Source organism: Boleophthalmus pectinirostris, unplaced genomic scaffold, assembly GCF_026225935.1.
Source record: "Boleophthalmus pectinirostris isolate CB_2022bp ecotype Guang Dong unplaced genomic scaffold, ASM2622593v1 HiC_scaffold_20, whole genome shotgun sequence".
Taxonomy (NCBI): domain Eukaryota; kingdom Metazoa; phylum Chordata; class Actinopteri; order Gobiiformes; family Gobiidae; genus Boleophthalmus; species Boleophthalmus pectinirostris.
In genome coordinates, this window is record NW_026571153.1 from 19,027,429 (window position 1) to 19,049,718 (window position 22,290).

Sequence of the window (22,290 nt, forward strand, 5' to 3'; positions counted from 1 at the left end):
CGCTTTCACAACTTTCAGAGACCAGAGCGATAACAGCAACTAGCATACTAGCAGCGCACTTCCTGATTATCTGACAGTATAAAACCTATAGTACACAGCAGATTTTGACATCAAGAGCTATACTTAAACAATATATCTGTACTGGGGCAAGACACATTTAGCTGAAATGTATAGAAAAAAATGGATACAGATCCTTTAATGTAGCTAAAGTATTTGATTATTACATCTCAGTAAAGTAACAGCGGTAAAAGTATTATATTTTCTTCAGCTTTACTGTCAAAGTCAGGGTGGGACTCTGGCTGTTGTTCAAAACAGAGAAACAAACGATTTCCTGAGAATTCTTTCCTCAAGAATGGACACTTGGATTGGATTTTCCGATGCACAACAAGTGAGTTCTTCTTTTTCTATTCTGTTCTAATTATGTCAAATTCAACCAGATACAGAAAATGTAAATAATAATGTTTTTGTTTTTTCAGGATGGGGTCTGGCTGTGGATTAACAGTGAGAGAATGCGCTTCACAAACTGGTGCAGAGGAGAACCCAACAACTATGGAGGAAACCAGGACTGCGCTGTCATCAACTATAAAGGTCATTAAGGGGGAAAAGGATTCACTGTTTGCACCACTGCTTCCTGTCCAATTTTATCTCTATGAGGATTTTGCAGAGTCATTAAATGAATAAATGTTTAAAGATAACGCAGTGAACACAGAGCTGTGGGTGGATGTCACTGACAACATTAAAAGTACAAAATAATACTTCAGCGGAGGACACTTCTGTATTTAGAAAGAGAGACGTTTGTGTCTCAAAAGAAGGCAGAATAGCCAAACATTGTGCTCAAGTAAAAAAGAGTAAAATATTCTGCTAGAAAAAGGACTACAAAACGTACAATTTCTTTAAAAGTAATCTGAGTACATTTAACTGTGTAAATGTAAATAGAGAGTTACACCTGTCTAGGGACGTAACGATGTCCAAATGTCTCGGTACGATATTATCACGATATCCATCTCATGGTGGTATATTTATTGTGATATTTTGGAGACGCTGATATAATTGTAGATAGGACATTTTTTGCTTTTAAAACACCCTGACAAGATTTTGAAGATTTTGGTGTGAATTATTTCTGTCATAATCCCAAGAATTCAAGTAAAAAACATCTCTTTTTTCATGTTTGCGCTGAAATGAATCATGGGATATGTAGTTCCTGATGTTTACAAGCTGTTGCTACTATAAAACCATTCATTTAAGCAAAGAAACTTGTGATTCGATATATTGTGACACCCCACGATATTATTGTGAGACTTTTGATGATACAGTATCATAATATTTTGGTTATTGTTACCTCCTTACCTCTGTCTGATATGAATGGACTTAAACTCATGTTTCTATCCTACAGGTGACAACTGCTGGGATGATGCCGTCTGCACAATCTTCCGCCCTTATATCTGTGAGAGGAAGTAGCTCTGAACTCTGATTTAAGCTCAATCATCAACGTGAACCTGAACCATCAGTTTTTCTTTTTCCTGCTGGGATGTGCACATGATGGGTTTGAATGATTGTCTAATTCTGCCAACATAAATTTACCTTTACCTTTACCTAAATCTACAAATATTTAGCTGTTGTAAATATAAATCATCAGTTTTACACCAATCAAGAAATAATTTGTGAAGAAAAGTTGAAAAGATGAAAATTGGGCTACTGGAAGTGGAGAGCTCTAAAACATACTGTTGACATCACCACATAAGAGAATTCTATCCAAACACTCACCATAACACATTTTTCTGATCCTTTAAACTTTATTATAATGAAATATCAATAAAATAACAAAAAATTGGCAAATAATAATTTTGTGTACATTAGAAAATTTCCCAGTGTACAAAATGGTTGCTAGGTAACGGTTATGAAATTCCAACCAGGAAATGTTAAACTTAAAAAATTGCCAAACTTTATTTATTGATCTGATTTGATTAAAGGTACACTGTGCACTTTGAAGTATTTCCTTTCCTTTCCTATTTCCACAAACTATATTAGGAAGAACTTGGAGCTAAATCTGTTTAAAGGAGGTGAGTCTAAACCAGATGTGAACTGAAAGTAAATCACATATGACAGGTTAGACTCATTTCACAAAAACTTATCATTACAGTTCAGATTTTATATTTATATCTTGCTTGTCTTTATGTGAAATTTATTATTTTATCAAAACGTGCAATTTAAACCGTGTTCAAAATATTTATTAACCCAAACGAGAACAGAAAAATCCATGATATATCTTTAACTGGATTTAACAGTAGAAATAACCAAGGCCCCTGTGTTCGTCTCATTTTTAACATGTGGACTAAAGTAAGGTAATACCTCCCCTTTAAAATCAGCTTTGCTAAAAGAGTAGATATGGGCTTCATCTGTCACGTTGTAAAAAGACAGCAGGCCTTCGTCGTAGTCTAAAAACACCCCCACCTTCTGCGGCTTGTCCTTCAGCTGCACACAGACAGGGGGCGCTGTCAGGGCTGCATACTTATCTCCCTCATAGTGAACTATAGCCCAGTAGCCGTTTTCTGGACTCAGTGTTAGTTTCCCTTTGCGCTTAGCTTTAGCTGATGTTACGCCCAGGTCCCAGCCGCTCTTGCCCTCCACCTGCACCTCCCAGTAGGCCCTCGAGCCGCTGTCCTGCCCCTCACGCCCCAGGATGCTGCCAAAAACATCAAATCTCTCCAAATCGTCGATGACTTCAGCCTCACTTTCTCCGTCAAACACTTCTTTTTGGTCTTCGGACAGAACCAGGCGCTTGTGGCTTGAGTTCGGGTCGAGGGTCACATCCACTGCCAAAGACAGGTCAAAGTTCAAGTGCTTTATTTGGTATTAAAGTTATACAGACAAGTTGTGTTTTTATTTAGTTGAGAGGAAACTGTCGGTAAAACATTTTCACCCCCTCAAAAAATTGTTTCTTTGCTCTCCATCTCCCGGAGTCACCATGTTGGTTTATATTGTTATTGTCTAAATGTATTGACACACACACACACAAACATAATTCCTGTGTTTTACTTGAGTTAGTTAGAGGGATTCATTAGTTTCCAAACTTTGTATTGACTCTCAGTTACCACAAAAATACCTCAAGTACTGAAAGGACTCACCTGCAAATTTTGGAAAGTCTCTGAAGTTCTACATAGAAATGAAAATAAACAGTTGATGAATAAAGTGAATAAACATCATTTTGAAGATGTTCTCACACTGGGAACTTAAACTTTTCTTACCCAGAGCCGTGAGCTTGTCCAGATGCCCTTGAATCTGCTCCATTGCTTCAGTTGTTATTTTTCTCAAAGAGCCAAAACTCACAGAAGTGTCCAGCTCTACAGACGTCCAGTCTTTAACTCCAGGCTCTTTCACAGACGGATATTTCTGCATCAACAAGAAACAGAACAAAAACATCAAACTAATGCAACTGCTCATGTCAGAGACCCCGGTAGCTCCTGTGAAACGATTCTATTTCATATCAACTAAACCACAGGCTTTTACTGTCCGAGCACTGACTGTCTCCATTAAAGGCACCGTACCCAGTTTATTTTCATGTGTCCTATTCTTGGTTAAGCAGCTCTTGAGGTCAAAATAAGTCTACTGTGTACCATCAGCATCTAATTATGAAGCATTTTATTGTCTGAGTATCAGGAAGTGCATGATTAGTATGCTAGTTGTTGTTAACATTACCGTGACAGAAAATCTCCACTCTGGTCTCAGAAAGTTGTGAAAAGCAGTTATAAACTCATTGTGTAGAATAATTATGATGCTTGGACTGCAGAAGTTAAGTGAGGAATAATGTTTGGACCACTGCAAACAGTGTAAAATGAACTTTTTTTTTCATGTTTTAATATAGTCAAGTGATGATTAGAAATAACTGAATCGAGATCTTGATATAAATCTGGTTAAACCCTAGGACTACTTGTCGCGACTGAAAATAAACAAAACCAGGTTGAGTTGTATTGTCATTTTCACCTGCAGGAAGAGCACATGGTCCTCAAATGATGAAATGTGTTCGAGTTCGGAGATGGTCTTTTCCAGGGTGCTCACTTCAGACCGCAGTGTTTCACACAGATCAGATGCCTCCTGTTTCAGACGCTGCCTCCTCTCCTCCAATGGTTTGAGAGCTTTGGCATGAGCTGCTTCTACTGTGGAGATCACCTCAGAGAAGACGTCATCTATCGCCCACCACTCACTGTCCAGCTGATCCTGAAGGAAAAGAACAAGAGCACATTTAAAAACAACATCAGATGACCAAGGTGGCTAGTCAGACATCAAGACTGTTTTTCTCTGTTATTTCTAACACACTCTCAGATTCACACCAAGGTTGGCACAAGAGGAGCATAGAGGAGATGAAATGTTTAGTTTGGGGAAGTAAGTCAAGACTTTTGTGACTGTGACTGGCTAAAAGACATATTGAGTGGAGAAAAGATTAATCAGACGTTCTTCACATTTCATTGGTTTAGTCTGAGCAACAGTCTACAGGAGCATTCACACTTGGGACCAAACCAAACTAGAAAGTCCAAACTGGAAAGTCCTAAAGTCTGGACCAAAAGTTGTGCAGAGTGTGAAAACATCCTCAGTCCGCTCACCTCCTCCTCCTCTGTGTCTCAGGCCATAATCAGACACTGTATATGTATCTGATTCTACCTGGTTATATACACACCTTACAGCTTTTCAGAGAAGCATTGATCTGATCCATCTTGGTCTTCCTCTTCACAATGCTCTCTTTCAGGTCCTCCATCCATTGTGTTGTTGATTTTATCCTGTTGGACCAAAATGCCATGTTGAATAGAATAAGTCTTATATGTGTACCAGTAGAAATCAGGTAATCAGATAATCAATGATTAGATTAGATTACTGATTTGCACAAGAGAAATCTGATTATCAAAAACACATCTGGTGACATGTGTCTGTTAATCTATGAATTTTAACAGTAACAGTAGCGTGTATTGTTCTGTAACAGTACAATAGATTTGAAGTCTTTCTCTTTCATTTTTGTCTTTGCCATGTTTTCTTGTCAAAACTTGCAAAAAGAAACCAGATCATTCACATCAGATGTAACGGTTCACAGACTCCAGAAATCAGATGATGAGCAGATTTGACAGTGTTTACCTTCTTGTTGGCCCACTCCTCTTCTGAGGACACCACCCCCTCCTCTCCCTTCTCCATACACAGCACACAGATGCACTTCTCCTGTTTTCTGCTGTACAGCTCTAGGGGGCGCCCATGAGTCAGACAGGCCCTTTGGTCCAAGTCCTCCACCGGATCCACCAGTTTGTGTCCCTTCAACCTGGAAGTAAACACTTGTGTAATAACTGTCAGTGATGTAAAGAACTGAACTAGTTAAAGATATAAAACTTTTCTGGTGGAAGATCCTCTTCCTGCTTTTCTTGATGCAGATGTTCCAAAGCATCAGACTTACCTATTTTGCTTTCAGTTAGTTTTGCTGCTGAAAAAACTTCAAAAACATGAATAATTACTGTGGGTGAGCTTGCCTCTCCACAGATCTGACCTGTAACGTGGTCAGGTGGTGTTGCTTACTTGTCTCTATTGAGATAGATAAGTTTAATGCCATACAGTGGAACATTCTAGGCAAAGCTTGGACATCTTCTCAACAGAGACGAGCAGGTGCCGGACCCTCCACCACAAAAGTTCAGTGTGTACTTTTAATAAATCAAATCTGTAACAAACTAAGCAGAGCACTACTTCCTGTATTTTTGTGCTTTACATTTCCACTTGTAGAACTATTATAAATCTTTACCACTGTTATTAACCCACCAAAGCAGGTTATAATAAAGTATGGCCATTGTTTATCACACTGTTTGTTTCTACACACCTTTGGTTAGCCGAGTGTATTTGGAGGTGATCGTCACAGTACGAGCTGAGGCAAATCAGGCAGGACTTTGTGGCGGCCATCTTGGTGCACATGTCACAGGGAACTTGTCCTGGTCTCCCCCTGAATCTCCTCCTTTCCTCCTCCTCTTTCTCATTCTTCATCTGCTCCACTACACTTCGCAGTATTATATTGACTTGGGGTGTTCTTAATATGTAGTTTTTGCATAAAGGACACAAGGAATTGTCTAGTCTTAAGCTCCTGTCCAGACATTCTTCACAAAAGGAGTGACCACAACTAGTGGTGACCAGGTCTTTAAATATCTCAAGGCAGATGGAGCAGATGAGCTGCTTCTCCAGAGGGTTAGCAGGAGATGGAGAGTCAGAACTGGACGCCATGTCTGAAAAAGAGAACATTTGATCTGTTTTAATCTTAAGGCCGTTTTTCTACCATCTAGCAAAGAATGTTGACTAAAATATTATATAACTTTTTGTCCATAAACAATGTTAAAAGTCTAACTTTCTGGTGGTGGCACATCACCTGCATGATTCCATGGAAACACACGGTTAAATAATAACGAATAATGCATCAACTTTATCCAGAGCTTTTCTGGACACTGAAAGACACTTTACAGCATTATTCAGGATTATTCATTCCACACGTCATTGGCCCCTCCGACCACCACCATCACTCACAGACACACCACATTCACACTAGGTAATGTGGGTGAAGTGCCTTGCCTATGGACACAAAGACAGTTTTGCAACGGATGCCCCACTGTGAAAGAAAAAGAAAATTTCTCTAACTCTTAGAAATACTCACATATAAATATACCAGGACTTTTTAAGCCCAATTTAGTTTAAAAATCATATTAATTACAAAAATCAAAGATATATTTTCAGTTTAAAGACTTTGTATCCCACATTAATTAGCGCCACTTCCATCGCACTTATATATATATGCTTTCGTGTCAATCCCAGACAGTGGGGTCCAGAGGAAGAGGTGCTGGAGGGACCATCATGGCAGGAGAAACCCCTACATGGGGCGTAACACCGGAACATAACTGAAGTGGCTGATATCAAGAAATCCTACCAATGGCTTGAGAGGGCTGGTCTGAAGGACAGCACAGAGGCACTGATCCTGGCTGCTCAGGAGCAGGCCCTGGGCACTCGAGCAATAGAGGCCCAGATCTACCACACCAGACAAGACCCACGGTGTAGACTGTGCAAAGAGGCTCCTGAGACAGTCCAGCACATAACTGCGGGGTGTAAGATGCTGGCAGGGAAAGCATACATGGAGCGACATAACCAAGTGGCGGGCATAGTGTACAGAAACATCTGTGCAGAATACGGGCTGGAAACCCCAGGATCAAGGTGGGAAACACCTCCAAAGGTTGTGGAGAATGACCGAGCCAAGATCCTGTGGGACTTCCAGATACAGACTGACAGAATGGTGATGGCGAACCAACCAGACATAGTGGTGGTGGATAAGAAACAGAGCAGAGCCGTGGTGGTTGACATCGCAATACCAAGCGATGGTAATATCAGGAAAAAGGAACACGAGAAACTAGAGAAATACCAGGGGCTCAAGGAGGAGCTGGAGAGAGCCTGGAAAGTAAAGGCATCAGTGGTGCCTGTGGTGATTGGAGCACTCGGGGCTGTAACCCCCAAACTGGAAGAGTGGCTACAACAGATACCGGGAAAAACAACGGACATCTCAGTCCAGAAAAGTGCAGTACTGGGAACAGCAAAGATACTGCGCAGAACTCTCAAGCTCCCAGGCCTCTGGTAGAGGACCCGAGCTGAATGAGGGTGAGAGAGACCTACCACCGTGGAAGGTGAGAAACATATTTTATATATATATATCCCACAAACCACCGCTGGATGGCTGGTGAGCTACTCATTCACCGCATGATCGCGGAAGCAAATACACCACCACAAACTCTTCCTGCGACTACTTGAACTTAGGAATTGAACTATTTCAACAAACAATACTGTCTGTCTGTACTGTGCATCATTGCATTTTTGTTTTTGTTTGTGTTTAAGCATACCTACCTATAATAATACAATAATACCTTAATTACATAGTTATTATCTATCTTTCTAATATATATTTATATACAAGAAATATTTATTGAGCTCATATTTTTAATTCAACACATTTTGAACTGAATTTCTGTTGTGTTTTTTTTCACACACTTTGACTCCCTGTCCTCCTTATCACTGATGGGCCACTGACTCGACTTGGACTTACATGTCTTTGACTTGGGACTTGTCTTGGACTTGAGGTCAAAGACGTACTTGAGACTTACAAAACAAAGAGTTAATACCAGAGGTAGGATATTGGTCTTACCTCTGGACTTGAGCCCTGATGTTAGCGTTGTAATTGTTACACTTTGTGAATCTGCACTTGGAGTTGCTTCCTTGTTAAACTCGACACACAAGTACACAAAACACACACCACACATTCAAAAGAAGTTAAAAAGGCCTATATTATTATTTTATGTTCAATTAGGCTGCAATACACATACACATACACAGGCCCAAACCAGACCATGCATTTATTTACCCTAATAGGATTAGTTATTTCACCATGCAGATATTTCTACATAAAAAAGCTAACACAATTAAATGGGCAACAGTTGTTTCATACATTTTTAATAAAATCATGTATTCTTACCTTTAATTCACAGAAAGATTGCTGTTTGATCTTGCCTTGGATTTCACTTCTGTTTCTAGTTTAATTTCTACTTAAACTCCTCCCTCCTTTTTTTTTTTTTTTTTTTTTTTTTTTTTTTTTGATCCACTGTTGTGTCATGCAAATAAAAAGGTTTGTTTTCCACTGTAAGGTGTGGCTCTACAATGTGAAACCAGTTCTGTGTTTTGATGTGGCTAAACACTTTGCTTACACTGACAGACTTATCACTTAATTAAACGTCATATTTAAAGGTGTACTGTGTAACTTTTCTGGAGGAGGATACACCAACTGCTTGTCTCCATGGAGATGTTTTGCCTTGAGTTTTTCACAGTGTGGTATTGGACTTATCTTCCTTCATATAGACAAGCAGGTGGTGTCAGCAGGCCAAGTTACAGGTCAGATCTGTGGAGAGGCGACCCTGCTCAGTGAGAACGTTTTAAAAGCATTTTTAGAGCAATAAAAATGCTCGCAAAGAAATAATGTGAGATGCATAAGTTCAGTGTTATACTATGTAATATTCAGGCAAAGAAATAACACTGACACAAAGAGGAAGTGGACTCTCTTAGGCTACGTTCAGACTGCAGGGCTTAATGCTCAATTCCGATTTTTTTGTGAAATCCAATGTTTTTGCGAGGTCGTTCACATTTCCAATTAAATGTGACTTGTATGTGACTCCAGTGTGAACAGTAAACGGCCCGAAAGTGTCCCGCATGTGCACTGGAGGACACGACGACGTCAACCGCAGCGAGCGTGCTCTGTGTTTACGGAAGTTGTCTGCGAGCTGTGAGCATCTGGAGATTTTAAAGTTCCTCTCGTACCGGAGCCAGAATATGTACAACTTACTTGTTTTAAGGAGGAGATTAAGAAGGAGAAGGATGAGGTTTTTGGCCGTGGCGTTTTGTGGGACAGCAGCAGTGGCGCCTGTTGAAAGGAACGTGTGGATGTGGAGACGTAGCCAAGAGTGGTGAGTGGTGATGTGCTTCACTTCAGTGACACGGAGTTCATTAACAATTTTTGTCTACTTCAGTGCAGAATAGTGACGTTTGTGGCTTGTTGATAATGTGTAGGTCAGATGAATGCGCTTTGGCCGTTCACACTGAAGTCGCATGTCAAAAGGTCAGAAATGTATCAGTTTCAGAACCACATATCAAAGTGGCCTGCGTTGCATTTGAAAAAATCGGATCTGTGTCATTAAAAGATCAGATACAGGTCACTTAGGGGCCAAAAAATAGGATTTGGGTCACTTCAGGCTGCAGTCTGAACGTAGCCTAAATCAGGGGTGTCCAAGTCATTTTAGTCTGGGAGCCATATCCAACCTACACTGATCCCAAAGGGGCCGGATCAGAAAACTCATGGCATATAAACCCCAAAAGTAACAATAAGTTCAAATATTTGTGCAGAGAAACGCAAATCTATTACAGAAATCTTTTTTAATTGATGTACTCTTCCTTTTAGAAAATATAATATTATGAACAACCTGAAACTTCAAAGGGTTGTTCACACCAAAGAGTCAAAGCATCCAGTTTCTATGTAAATTCTATGTGGACGCACGACTAGAGCGTCCTGCGTTTTTGCGGTGCGTCTTCAGCGTTTTCGCGTCGACGCTCTAGATGCGCGTCCAAGGCGTCAGCATCAAGAAGTTGAAAATGCTGAACTTTTCGCGTCAGACGCGCCGCATCAACCAATCGGGGACGAGTATCCAGTGACGCAGCGACGTTATTATCAGGAAGAAAGACCCGAGAACCAGAGCGAGAACCACAATCATGAGCGGAGCATAAATATATACGCCACAATCACCGAGCCGATCGCGAGGACTACACCAGGACCGGACCAGGACCAAACCAGGACTAGACCGAGACTAGACCGAGACTAGACCGGGACTAAACCAGGACTAGACCGGGACTAAACCAGGACTAGACCGGGACTAAACAAGGACTAGACCGGGACTAAACCAGGACTAGACCGGGACTAAACCAGGACTAGACCGGGACTAAACAAGGACTAGACCGGGACTAAACCAGGACTAGACCGGGACTAAACCGTGATTAGACCGGGACCAGACCGGTATTAGACCCGGACTAAACCAGGACTGATCCAGCGTCATTAGCGGAGTATAAATATATATACGACCCAGTCGTCGACCCGATCTCCTCCGTTGATGTTTTATGTCATAAAAACACTCTCTCAGTCTGGTCTGATATTGTTTCGGGAAAAGAGCGGGACCGGGCTCTTGTTTCCAGGGCAACGGACGCGTCATGTATTTTTCTCCCGTTCGTCCACAGCGTCAAAGACGCGTGTCGGGGGCGTCTAAACTCAAACGTAAAGGCTCCAAATAGAGGCGTCAAAGCGTTTTTTGACGCTTTGGTGTGAACGGCCCTTAAGAAAAATTTAGAGTCCGGTTGCTTATATACTTTTGGGGGAATTTTTTGGATTTCCTAACCTATATATTTTTGGAAAGGTTATAGTATATGGAGTCAGAAAATCAATATGGCGGCCATATTGGATTTTGAAAAAATGGCCGCTAAAAATCTCTTTTGGAATATCTCAGCCTCTGAATACAAAATAATAAAATCACAAAATATCACATTCTTGAACATATCAAGTGACACCAAACAAACAAACAAACAAACATTAAAAAAAACAAAAAACAAAACAAACTCCAGGCATGTTTTTGATATGAGCTTTAAGCCATGTTAGGATGAGTTAATTTTGCAGAATATAGGACCATTAAGTTCCAGTATATTTGTTATTAAACATATGTAAATACAAAAAATACAATCAATTCCAACAAAACACAAGTATATCAAAGACGGTATATGTATATTTTTTCATATTTCACTTATCTGTGTCTCTATGACAAAGTAAATAAATAAAGTAGACAATATAGATTTTACTGATTCACAATTACAGAAACCTTTCACATAAAATCATCCAATCAGAAATCAGAATGAACTCCTCACTTTGGGTTACAAGATCCTACAACTAAAACAGTTTGTAATAAATCCAAAAGAGCTTCCTCAGTGGTCTATGTGACAGCCAATGGGCTCCCAGGGTCAGATGGGACTGTAGTGGCGTTTTGGAGCCAGGAGGAGGCGTATGACACAGATATTACCTTTTGAATTCTAGTTCACTGCACTAAGACCTTTGACTGAGACACAAAGGTGAGACGCACAGTGTAAATGCAACTGCAGCAACATCACCTGCAAGAGTTTGCTGCAGCACAACTTGAATTTACCTCAGGATTAATAAAATATTTGTCTGTCATAAACTGATAACATGTATGAAATAAAATCTACAGAGATATAAATAAAAACACTAAGAATGGCTGAATGTAAACTTATCCCTGACCAATATTATAAAAAAGAAAATAAAAATCACAGCTTTATATATAAAACAAATTAAAACAATTAGAAAAAAGCATGATTGTGTGTGACCATCCATCATAATGGAGCTGTGATTTATTTTTTTCTGCCTTCGAAAGTCCACGTTCGGCAGGTTCAAGAATATCAGTGCTGCTGTGAAAGAAACTTGATCTGGGTGTTACCGAAAACGTCCAATCTGAAGGGGCCAGAAGTCCACAGCAGGTGAGTGTGTCCCTGTGCCGCTCTCACCACAGACGCCTGATAATGAACGATCTAAATAATAATACATGTTTTTATCATTTACATGTTTCGATGATCGACAGTGAGCCTGGGTTTTATCTTCTGCACCGACGCCATGAAGCTGCTGGTTTTGTGTCTGCTCTTTGGCGCTGTAGTTACCATGACGACAGGTGAGTTCATGACTATATTGGTTTATCCCAAAAACTAGGACTAGTCCAGGACTAAATCATAACCAGACCAGGACTAGACCAGGACTTGACCAGGACACTTGACCAGACCAGGACTAGACTAGACCAGACCAGACTAGACCAGACTAGACCAGACTAGACAGACAGACTAGACCAGAATAGACCAGGACTACCAGGACTAGACAGTACTAAATCATAACTAGACCAAGACTAGACCAGACTACCAGACTAGACCAGGACTAGACCAGGACTAAACCCTAACCAGACCAGGACTAGACCAGAATAGACCAGGACTTGACCAGACTAGACCAGTACTAAATCATAACTAGACCAAGACTAAGACCAGACCATAACCAACCAGACCAGACTAGACCAGACCCTAACCAGACCTAGACCAGACCAGACTAGACCAGACCAGGACTAGACCAGACTAGACCAGACCAGACCAGACTAGACCATAGACCAGACTTGACCAGACCCAGGACTAGACAGACTAGACCAGAATAGACCAGACTAGACCAGACTAGACCATAACAGACTTGACCAGGACTAGACAGGACAGGACTAGACCAGACCAGGACTAGACCAGGAATAGACCAGGACTAGACCTAAATCCTAGACCAGACTAGACCAGACTAGACCAGACAACTTGACCAGACTAGACTAGACCAGTACTAGACCCTAACCAGACCAGGACTAGACCCTAACCAGACCAGGACTAGACCATAACCAGACCCAGACTAGACCAGGACTAGACCAGGACTAGACCATAACCAGACCAGGTCTAGACCAGGACTAGACCATAACCAGACCAGGACTTGACCAGGACTTGACCAGAACTAGACCATAACTAGACCAGGACTTGTCCAGGACTTGAATGATGCTAAAAGAGGTAAGAAAAAATAATACTTAATACTTTTTTTTTCTTTTTTTTTTTTTTTTTCCAATTTGGTTATGTTTACTGCACTGAAAAACACATATCTTTACTGTGAGCAGGTTCATATTTCCACAAACCTGAGTCTTACTTGGCCTGACTATAATATTCCACAGTATGGTATAAAAATATATTAATCTTCATGGAAAATGTTCTAAAGTATTGTTTTAACTTTCTATTATGTCCATGGGGTCATGCATATTACACAAAGCTGACGCTTGTGAACTTTAAGCCATGTTATAATGTTTATACCTCCTCAAAAACATACCTTGAGTTGTGTTTTGTTTCATTCACACATGTTTGAGTCATACTTTATTATTAGTCTGTTTATATCTCCAAAGATCAAAATGCTCTGTTCCACCTTGTGATGTCATGTAATTATATTTTTCAATTAACAGCTACAGTTTACCTTTAGTTCAGTAGAAATAAAGGACTCCAAAGTGTAAGAGAGTTACACCTCTGTATAGGAATGTAACGATATCCAGATCTCTCGGTACGATATTTTCACAATATGCATTTCACAGTATGATATTTGAGACATTTTGGAGAGGCTGATATAATTGTAGATAGGACATTTTTTGCTTTTAAAACACCCTGACAAGATTTTGAAGATTTTGGTGTGAATTATTTCTGTCATAATCCCAAGAATTCAAGTAAAAAACATCTCTTTTTTCATATTGTCTGTGCTGAAATGAATCATGGGATATGTAGTTCCTGATGTTTACAAGCTGTTGCTACTATAAAACCATTCATTTAAGCAAAGAAACTTGTGATTCGATATATTGTGACACCCCACGATATTACTGTGAGACTTTTGATGATACAGTATCATGATATTTTGGTTATTGTTACCTCCTTACCTCTGTCTGATATGAATGGACTTAAACTCATGTTTCTATCCTACAGGTGACAACTGCTGGGATGATGCCATCTGCACAATATTCCACCCTTATATCTGTGAGAGGAAGTAGCTCTGAACTCTGATTTAAGCTCAATCATCAACGTGAACCTGAAACCATCAGTTTTTCTTTTTTCCTGCTGGGATGTGCACATGATGGGTTTTGAATGATTGTCTAATTCTGCCAACATAAATTTACCTTTACCTTTACCTAAATCTACAAATATTTAGCTGTTGTAAATATAAATCATCAGTTTTACACCAATCAAGAAATAATTTGTGAAGAAAAGTTGAAAAGATGAAAATTGGGCTACTGGAAGTGGAGAGCTCTAAAACATACTGTTGACATCACCACATAAGAGAATTCTATCCAAACACTCACCATAACACATTTTTCTGATCCTTTAAACTTTATTATAATGAAATATCAATAAAATAACAAAAAATTGGCAAATAATAATTTTGTGTACATTAGAAAATTTCCCAGTGTACAAAATGGTTGCTAGGTAACGGTTATGAAATTCCAACCAGGAAATGTTAAACTTAAAAAATTGCCAAACTTTATTTATTGATTTGATTTGATTAAAGGTACACTGTGCACTTTGAAGTATTTCCTTTCCTTTCCTATTTCCACAAACTATATTAGGAAGAACTTGGAGCTAAATCTGTTTAAAGGAGGTGAGTCTAAACCAGATGTGAACTGAAAGTAAATCACATATGACAGGTTAGACTCATTTCACAAAAACTTATCATTACAGTTCAGATTTTATATTTATATCTTGCTTGTCTTTATGTGAAATTTATTATTTTATCAAAACGTGCAATTTAAACCGTGTTCAAAATATTTATTAACCCAAACGAGAACAGAAAAATCCATGATATATCTTTAACTGGATTTAACAGTAGAAATAACCAAGGCCCCTGTGTTCGTCTCATTTTTAACATGTGGACTAAAGTAAGGTAATACCTCCCCTTTAAAATCAGCTTTGCTAAAAGAGTAGATATGGGCTTCATCTGTCACGTTGTAAAAAGACAGCAGGCCTTCGTCGTAGTCTAAAAACACCCCCACCTTCTGCGGCTTGTCCTTCAGCTGCACACAGACAGGGGCGCTGTCAGGGCTGCATACTTATCTCCCTCATAGTGAACTATAGCCCAGTAGCCGTTTTCTGGACTCAGTGTTAGTTTTCCCTTTGCGCTTAGCTTTAGCTGATGTTACGCCCAGGTCCCAGCCGCTCTTGCCCTCCCACCTGCACCTCCCAGTAGGCCCTCGAGCCGCTGTCCTGCCCCTCACGCCCAGGATGCTGCCAAAAAACATCAAATCTCTCCAAATCGTCGATGACTTCAGCCTCACTTTCTCCGTCAAACACTTCTTTTTGGTCTTCGGACAGAACCAGGCGCTTGTGGCTTGAGTTCGGGTCGAGGGTCACATCCACTGCACTGCCAAAGACAGGTCAAAGTTCAAGTGCTTTATTTGGCAATTAAAGTTATACAGACAAGTTGTGTTGTTTTTATTTAGTTGAGAGGAAACTGTCGGTAAAACATTTTTCACCCCCTCAAAAAATTGTTTCTTTGCTCTCCATCTCCCGGAGTCACCATGTTGGTTTATATTGTTATTGTCTAAATGTATTGACACACACACACACACAAACATAATTCCTGTGTTTTACTTGAGTTAGTTAGAGGGATTCATTAGTTTCCAAACTTTGTATTGACTCTCAGTTACCACAAAAATACCTCAAGTACTGAAAGGACTCACCTGCAAATTTTGGAAGTCTCTGAAGTTCTACATAGAAATGAAAATAAACAGTTGATGAATAAAGTGAATAAACATCATTTTGAAGATGTTCTCACACTGGGAACTTAAACTTTTCTTACCCAGAGCCGTGAGCTTGTCCAGATGCCCTTGAATCTGCTCCATTGCTTCAGTTGTTATTTTTCTCAAAGAGCCAAAACTCACAGAAGTGTCCAGCTCTACAGACGTCCAGTCTTTAACTCCAGGCTCTTTCACAGATGGATATTTCTGCATCAACAAGAAACAGAACAAAACATCAAACTAATGCAACTGCTCATGTCAGAGACCCCGGTAGCTCCTGTGAAACGATTCTATTTCATATCAACTAAACCACAGGCTTTTACTGTCCGAGCACTGACTGTCTCCATTAAAGGCACCGTACCCAGTTTATTTTCATGTGTCCTATTCTTGGTTAAGCAGCTCTTGAGGTCAAAATAAGTCTACTGTGTACCATCAGCATCTAATTATGAAGCATTTTATTGTCTGAGTATCAGGAAGTGCATGATTAGTATGCTAGTTGTTGTTAACATTACTGTGACAGAAAATCTCCACTCTGGTCTCAGAAAGTTGTGAAAAAGCAGTTATAAACTCATTGTGTAGAATAATTATGATGCTTGGACTGCAGAAGTTAAGTGAGGAATAATGTTTGGACCACTGCAAACAGTGTAAAATGAACTTTTTTTTTCATGTTTTAATATAGTCAAGTGATGATTAGAAATAACTGAATCTAGATCTTGATATAAATCTGGTTAAACCCTAGGACTACTTGTCGCGACTGAAAATAAACAAAACCAGGTTGAGTTGTATTGTCATTTTCACCTGCAGGAAGAGCACGTGGTCCTCAAATGATGAAATGTGTTTGAGTTCGGAGATGGTCTTTTCCAGGGTGCTCACTTCAGACCGCAGTGTTTCACACAGATCAGATGCCTCCTGTTTCAGACGCTGCCTCCTCTCCTCCACTGGTTTGAGAGCTTTGGCATGAGCTGCTTCTACTGTGGAGATCACCTCAGAGAAGACGTCATCTATCGCCCACCACTCACTGTCCAGCTGATCCTGAAGGAAAAGAACAAGAGCACATTTAAAAACAACATCAGATGACCAAGGTGGCTAGTCAGACATCAAGACTGTTTTTCTCTGTTATTTCTAACACACTCTCAGATTCATACCAAGGTTGGCACTTAATTTCTTTGGAATGCAATAAGTAATCTATTATTTATGTTCTTCTGAACTTTTGAAAAGAGTTTCTCTGGAGTTGTTTCTGATGTTGCCATAACAGGAGTGTGCCCTGTGAAAGAGGAGCATCGAGGAGATGAAATGTTTAGTTTGGGGAAGTAAGTCAAGACTTTTGTGACTGTGACTGGCTAAAAGACATATTGAGTGGAGAAAAGATTAATCAGACGTTCTTCACATTTCATTGGTTTAGTCTGAGCAACAGTCTACAGGAGCATTCACACTTTGGACCAAACCAAACTAGAAAGTCCAAACTGGAAAGTCCTAAAGTCTGGACCAAAAGTTGTGCAGAGTGTGAAAACATCCTCAGTCCGCTCACCTCCTCCTCCTCTGTGTCTCAGGCCATAATCAGACACTGTATATGTATCTGATTTTACCTGGTTATATACACACCTTACAGCTTTTCAGAGAAGCATTGATCTGATCCATCTTGGTCTTCCTCTTCACAATGCTCTCTTTCAGGTCCTCCATCGTGTTGTTGATTTTATCCTGTTGGACCAAAATGCCATGTTGAATAGAATAAGTCTTATATGTGTACCAGTAGAAATCAGGTAATCAGATAATCAATGATTAGATTAGATTACTGATTTGCACAAGAGAAATCTGATTATCAAAAACACATCTGGTGACATGTGTCTGTTAATCTATGAATTTTAACAGTAACAGTAGCGTGTATTGTTCTGTAACAATACAGTAGATTTGAAGTCTTTCTCTTTCATTTTGTCTTTGCCATGTTTTCTTGTCAGAACTTGCAAAAAGAAACCAGATCATTCACATCAGATGTAACTGTTCACAGACTCCAGAAATCAGATGATGAGCAGATTTGACAGTGTTTACCTTCTTGTTGGCCCACTCCTCTTCTGAGGACACCACCCCCTCCTCTCCCTTCTCCATACACAGCACACAGATGCACTTCTCCTGTTTTCTGCTGTACAGCTCTAGGGGGCGCCCATGAGTCAGACAGGCCCTTTGGTCCAAGTCCTCCACCGGATCCACCAGTTTGTGTCCCTTCAACCTGGAAGTAAACACTTGTGTAATAACTGTCAGTGATGTAAAGAACTGAACTAGTTAAAGATATAAAACTTTTCTGGTGGAAGATCCTCTTCCTGCTTTTCTTGATGCAGATGTTCCAAAGCATCAGACTTACCTATTTTGCTTTCAGTTAGTTTTGCTGCTGAAAAAACTTCAAAAACATGAATAATTACTGTGGGTGAGCTTGCCTCTCCACAGATCTGACCTGTAACGTGGTCAGGTGGTGCTGCTTACTTGTCTCTATTGAGATAGATAAGTTTAATGCCATACAGTGGAACATTCTAGGCAAAGCTTGGACATCTTCTCAACAGAGACGAGCAGGTGGTGGACCCTCCAACAGAAAAGTTCAGTGTGTACTTTTAATAAATCAAATCTGTAACAAACTAAGCAGAGCACTACTTCCTGTATTTTTGTACTTTACATTTCCACTTGTAGAACTATTATAAATCTTTACCACTGTTGTTAACCCACCAAAGCAGGTTATAATAAAGTATGGCCATTGTTTATCACACTGTTTGTTTCTACACACCTTTTGTTAGCCGAGTGTATTTGGAGGTGATCGTCACAGTACGAGCTGAGGCAAATCAGGCAGGACTTTGTGGCGGCCATCTTGGTGCAGATGTCACAGGGAACTTGTCCTGGTCTCCCCCTGAATCTCTTTGGATCACATTCTTCCTCCTCCCTCTTTTTCTTTTCCTCTTCATTTTTCTTCTCCCTCTCTCTCCTCTTCTCCTCCTCCTCTTTCTCATTCTTCATCTGCTCCACTACACTTCGCAGTATTATATTGACTTGGGGTGTTCTGTATACGTCGTTTTTGCATAAAGGACAAAAGGAATTGTCTAGTCTTAAGCTCCTGTCCAGACATTCTTCACAAAAGGAGTGACCACAACTAGTGGTGACCGGGTCTTTAAATATCTCAAGGCAGATGGAGCAGATGAGCTGCTTCTCCAGAGGGTTAGCAGGAGATGGAGAGTCAGAACTGGACGCCATGTCTGAAAAAGAGAACATTTGATCTGTTTTAATCTTAAGGCCGTTTTTCTACCATCTAGCAAAGAATGTTGACTAAAATATTATATAACTTTTTGTCCATAAACAATGTTAAAAGTGTAACTTTCTGGTGGTGGCACATCACCTGCATGATTCCATGGAAACACACGGTTAAATAATAACGAATAATGCATCAACTTTATCCAGAGCTTTTCTGGACACTGAAAGACACTTTACAGCATTATTCAGGATTATTCATTCCACACGTCATTGGCCCCTCCGACCACCACCATCACTCACAGACACACCACATTCACACTAGGTAATGTGGGTGAAGTGCCTTGCCTATGGACACAAAGACAGTTTTTGCAACTGATGCCCCACTGTGAAAGAAAAAGAAAATTTCTATAATTCTTATAAATACTCACATATAAATATACCAGGACTTTTTAAGCACAATTTAGTTAAAAAAATCATATAAATTGCACAAATCTAAGATATATTTTCAGTTTAAAGACTTTGTATCCCACGTTAATTAGCGCCACTTCCATCGCACTTCCTCTCTCCTCCCGCGCTACTCTCACTCTGGATGAATCGTTTGGGATGGAAACCGACTTTAATATTATTATTTTTATCATTTTATAAATTATTTTTAGCTTTATGCATTTTAACATTTTTATTTAGTGTTTTTATTTATGATTTACTGCCTTTTATTGTATTAATTTGACTGTGCAGCACTTTGGAACCTGTATAAAATGTGCTTTATAAATAAAGTGGATAGGATTGGATTCTGACCGAAACTACCAAATAGATGTATTCACCCTCAACCCCCATCATTATCTGCTCAACAGTGAGTGAAGACAGTGTTGTTGTTGTTTTTTTTTGTGACTCTGATGAACGTGTGAACTCCCATGTAAAATGCTGCTAAACTAATGCTAACCTCGCATACAAACAATACGGTCAGCGCGACCAATAAGCGGACTTTTTAGTTTAATCCCCACTCAGTTTCACTGTTGGGCAAGTTACTTTGAAACTGTAATGCGTTATTTATTACCTATTACTGTCATTTCAAAGTAATTCGTTACATTACAATATTACTGCATTTAAAATGCAAGGCATTACATTACTATTGCATTACTTTAAGTTACTCTCACCAAAATAACTTTTGCACTGTATATGGACTGAACCAGGACTAAACCAGGTCTAAACCAGGTCTAAACCAAAACTGACCCAGGTCTAAACCAGGTCTAAACAGGGTGGAGTTCTTTGTCAGTCCTTTCGCCCGCGGTTACCTGAAGGTCTATGAGGGCGCATGTCCGGCGTTTCACCGCTGCTGATATCGAGGTGATTTAAGCGAATTTGTATGAAGAAAAACCCACCACTTCAATACAGGTTTAAAAAACATTGTAACGCGCGTTACTCACATTTGTACCGAGTAAAATATTACTATTTTTTCCCCTGTAATGCCTTACATTACTGCGTTACAGCAAAAAGTAATGCATTACTGTAATTCGTTACTTTTATAACGCGTTACTCCCAACACTGCTCAGTTTTCATGTTTGCCATGTTTGAATGTTTGAATTTTTGCCACAGACCCTTGTATTGATTTAAAACATTAGTCTGTGCCGCTTTGAACATTTAAGGTACTTTTTTGTTATTTTTTATACACAAAGCCCAAGCAGCTATCGCGTTTTGAATTGGCCCAATCCCTACCTGTTGCGCAACAAAAAAAACTTGAATATTTTGATCCATTTTCCACTTTGAATATTTTAATCTATTTTGATAAACTGTAGCATTAATGACTGTGGCATTACATATTTAAAGGTGCACTATACATATGCAATATGGCATTGATTGACCCGGTTTTAGGTCAATTTTTTCATCATTCATCCTTCTGCAATACCACAAACCACCACTGGATGGCTGGCGAGCTACTCACTCACCGCATGATCGCGGAAGGAAATACACCACCCCTTTTCATTCATAAGACCAGAACCTATACACACTGTTGGATTACAATAACCAGCTGAACCTTGGCAAATATAAATTAAATAAAAATATAAGATCAACTCAAACAGATTATAACAAACTCTTCCCGCGACTACTTGAATTTAGGAATTGAACTATTTCAACAAACACTACTGTCTGTCTGTACTGTGCATCATTGCATTTTTTGTTTGTTTGTTTGTTTTGTTTGTGTTTAAGCATACCTACCTATAATAATACAATAATACCTTAATTACATAGTTATTATCTATCTTTCTAATATATATTCATATACAAAAAATATTTATTGAGCTCATATTGTTAATTCAACTAATTTTGAACTGAATTTCTGTTGTATGTGTTTTTTTCACACACTTTGACTACCTGCCCTCCTTATCACTGATGGGCCACTGACTCGACTTGGACTTAACTGTCTCTGACTTGGGACTTGATTCAGACTTGAGGTCAAAGATGTACTTGAGATAAAACAAAGAGTTAATACCAGAGGTAGGATATTGGTCTTACCTCTGGACTTTGGACCAAGGTCCTACCTCTGATGTTAGCTTTGTAATTGTTACACTTTGTGAATCTGCACTTGGAGTTGCTTCCTTGTTAAACTGGACACACAAGTACACAAAACACACACCACACATTCAAAAGAAGTTAAAAAGGCCTATATTATTATTTTATGTTCAATTAGGCTGCAATACACATACACATACACAGGCCCAAACCAGACCATGCATTTATTTACCCTAATAGAATTAGTTATTTCACCATGCAGATATTTCTACATAAAAAAGCTAACACAATTAAATGGGCAACAATTGTTTCATACATTTTTAATAAAATCATGTATTCTTACCTTTAATTCACAGAAAGATTGCTGTATGATCTTGCCTTGGATTTCATTCCTGTTTCTAGTTTCATTTCTACTTAAACTCCTCCCTCCTTTTTTTTTTTTTTTTTTTTTTTTTATTTGATCCACTGTTGTGTCATGCAAATAAAAAGGTTTGTTTTCCACTGTAAGGTGTGGCTCTACAATGTGAAACCAGTTCTGTGTTTTGATGTGGCTAAACACTTTGCTTACACTGACAGACTT

General features: G+C 39.5%; 1 protein-coding gene and 1 pseudogene across 1 annotated transcript; both read right to left on the reverse strand.

Annotated features, from left to right (window-relative positions):
- Positions 1 to 1,773: 1,773 nt before the first annotated feature.
- On the reverse strand, positions 1,774 to 8,597 carry LOC110156318 (E3 ubiquitin-protein ligase TRIM21-like). The gene is made up of 9 exons (XM_055156463.1): positions 8,522 to 8,597; positions 8,195 to 8,273; positions 5,846 to 6,242; positions 5,104 to 5,299; positions 4,673 to 4,744; positions 3,982 to 4,215; positions 3,237 to 3,390; positions 3,126 to 3,143; positions 1,774 to 2,813 (listed from the first exon to the last, which is right to left on the reverse strand). The coding sequence occupies exons 3-9, from the start codon at positions 6,238 to 6,240 to the stop codon at positions 2,269 to 2,271; spliced, it is 1,614 nt and encodes a 537-aa protein (XP_055012438.1). The 5' UTR covers positions 6,241 to 6,242; positions 8,195 to 8,273; positions 8,522 to 8,597; the 3' UTR covers positions 1,774 to 2,268.
- Positions 8,598 to 14,552: 5,955 nt separating this feature from the next.
- On the reverse strand, positions 14,553 to 22,114 carry LOC110160258 (E3 ubiquitin-protein ligase TRIM39-like; annotated as a pseudogene).
- Positions 22,115 to 22,290: the final 176 nt, after the last annotated feature.

Excerpts from the sequence above, each read along its gene's own strand:
- LOC110156318 (XM_055156463.1), bottom strand. The coding sequence starts at position 6,240 with ATGGCGTCCAGTTCTGACTCTCCATCTCCTGCTAACCCTCTGGAGAAG. Across the intron at positions 4,745-5,103 it reads AGGTAAACACTGTCAAATCT|GACCTGAAAGAGAGCATTGT; the intron begins GCTCATCATCTG and ends CAATGGATGGAG. Across the intron at positions 3,391-3,981 it reads ACCATGTGCTCTTCCTGCAG|AAATATCCGTCTGTGAAAGA; the intron begins GTGAAAATGACA and ends TTGTTGATGCAG.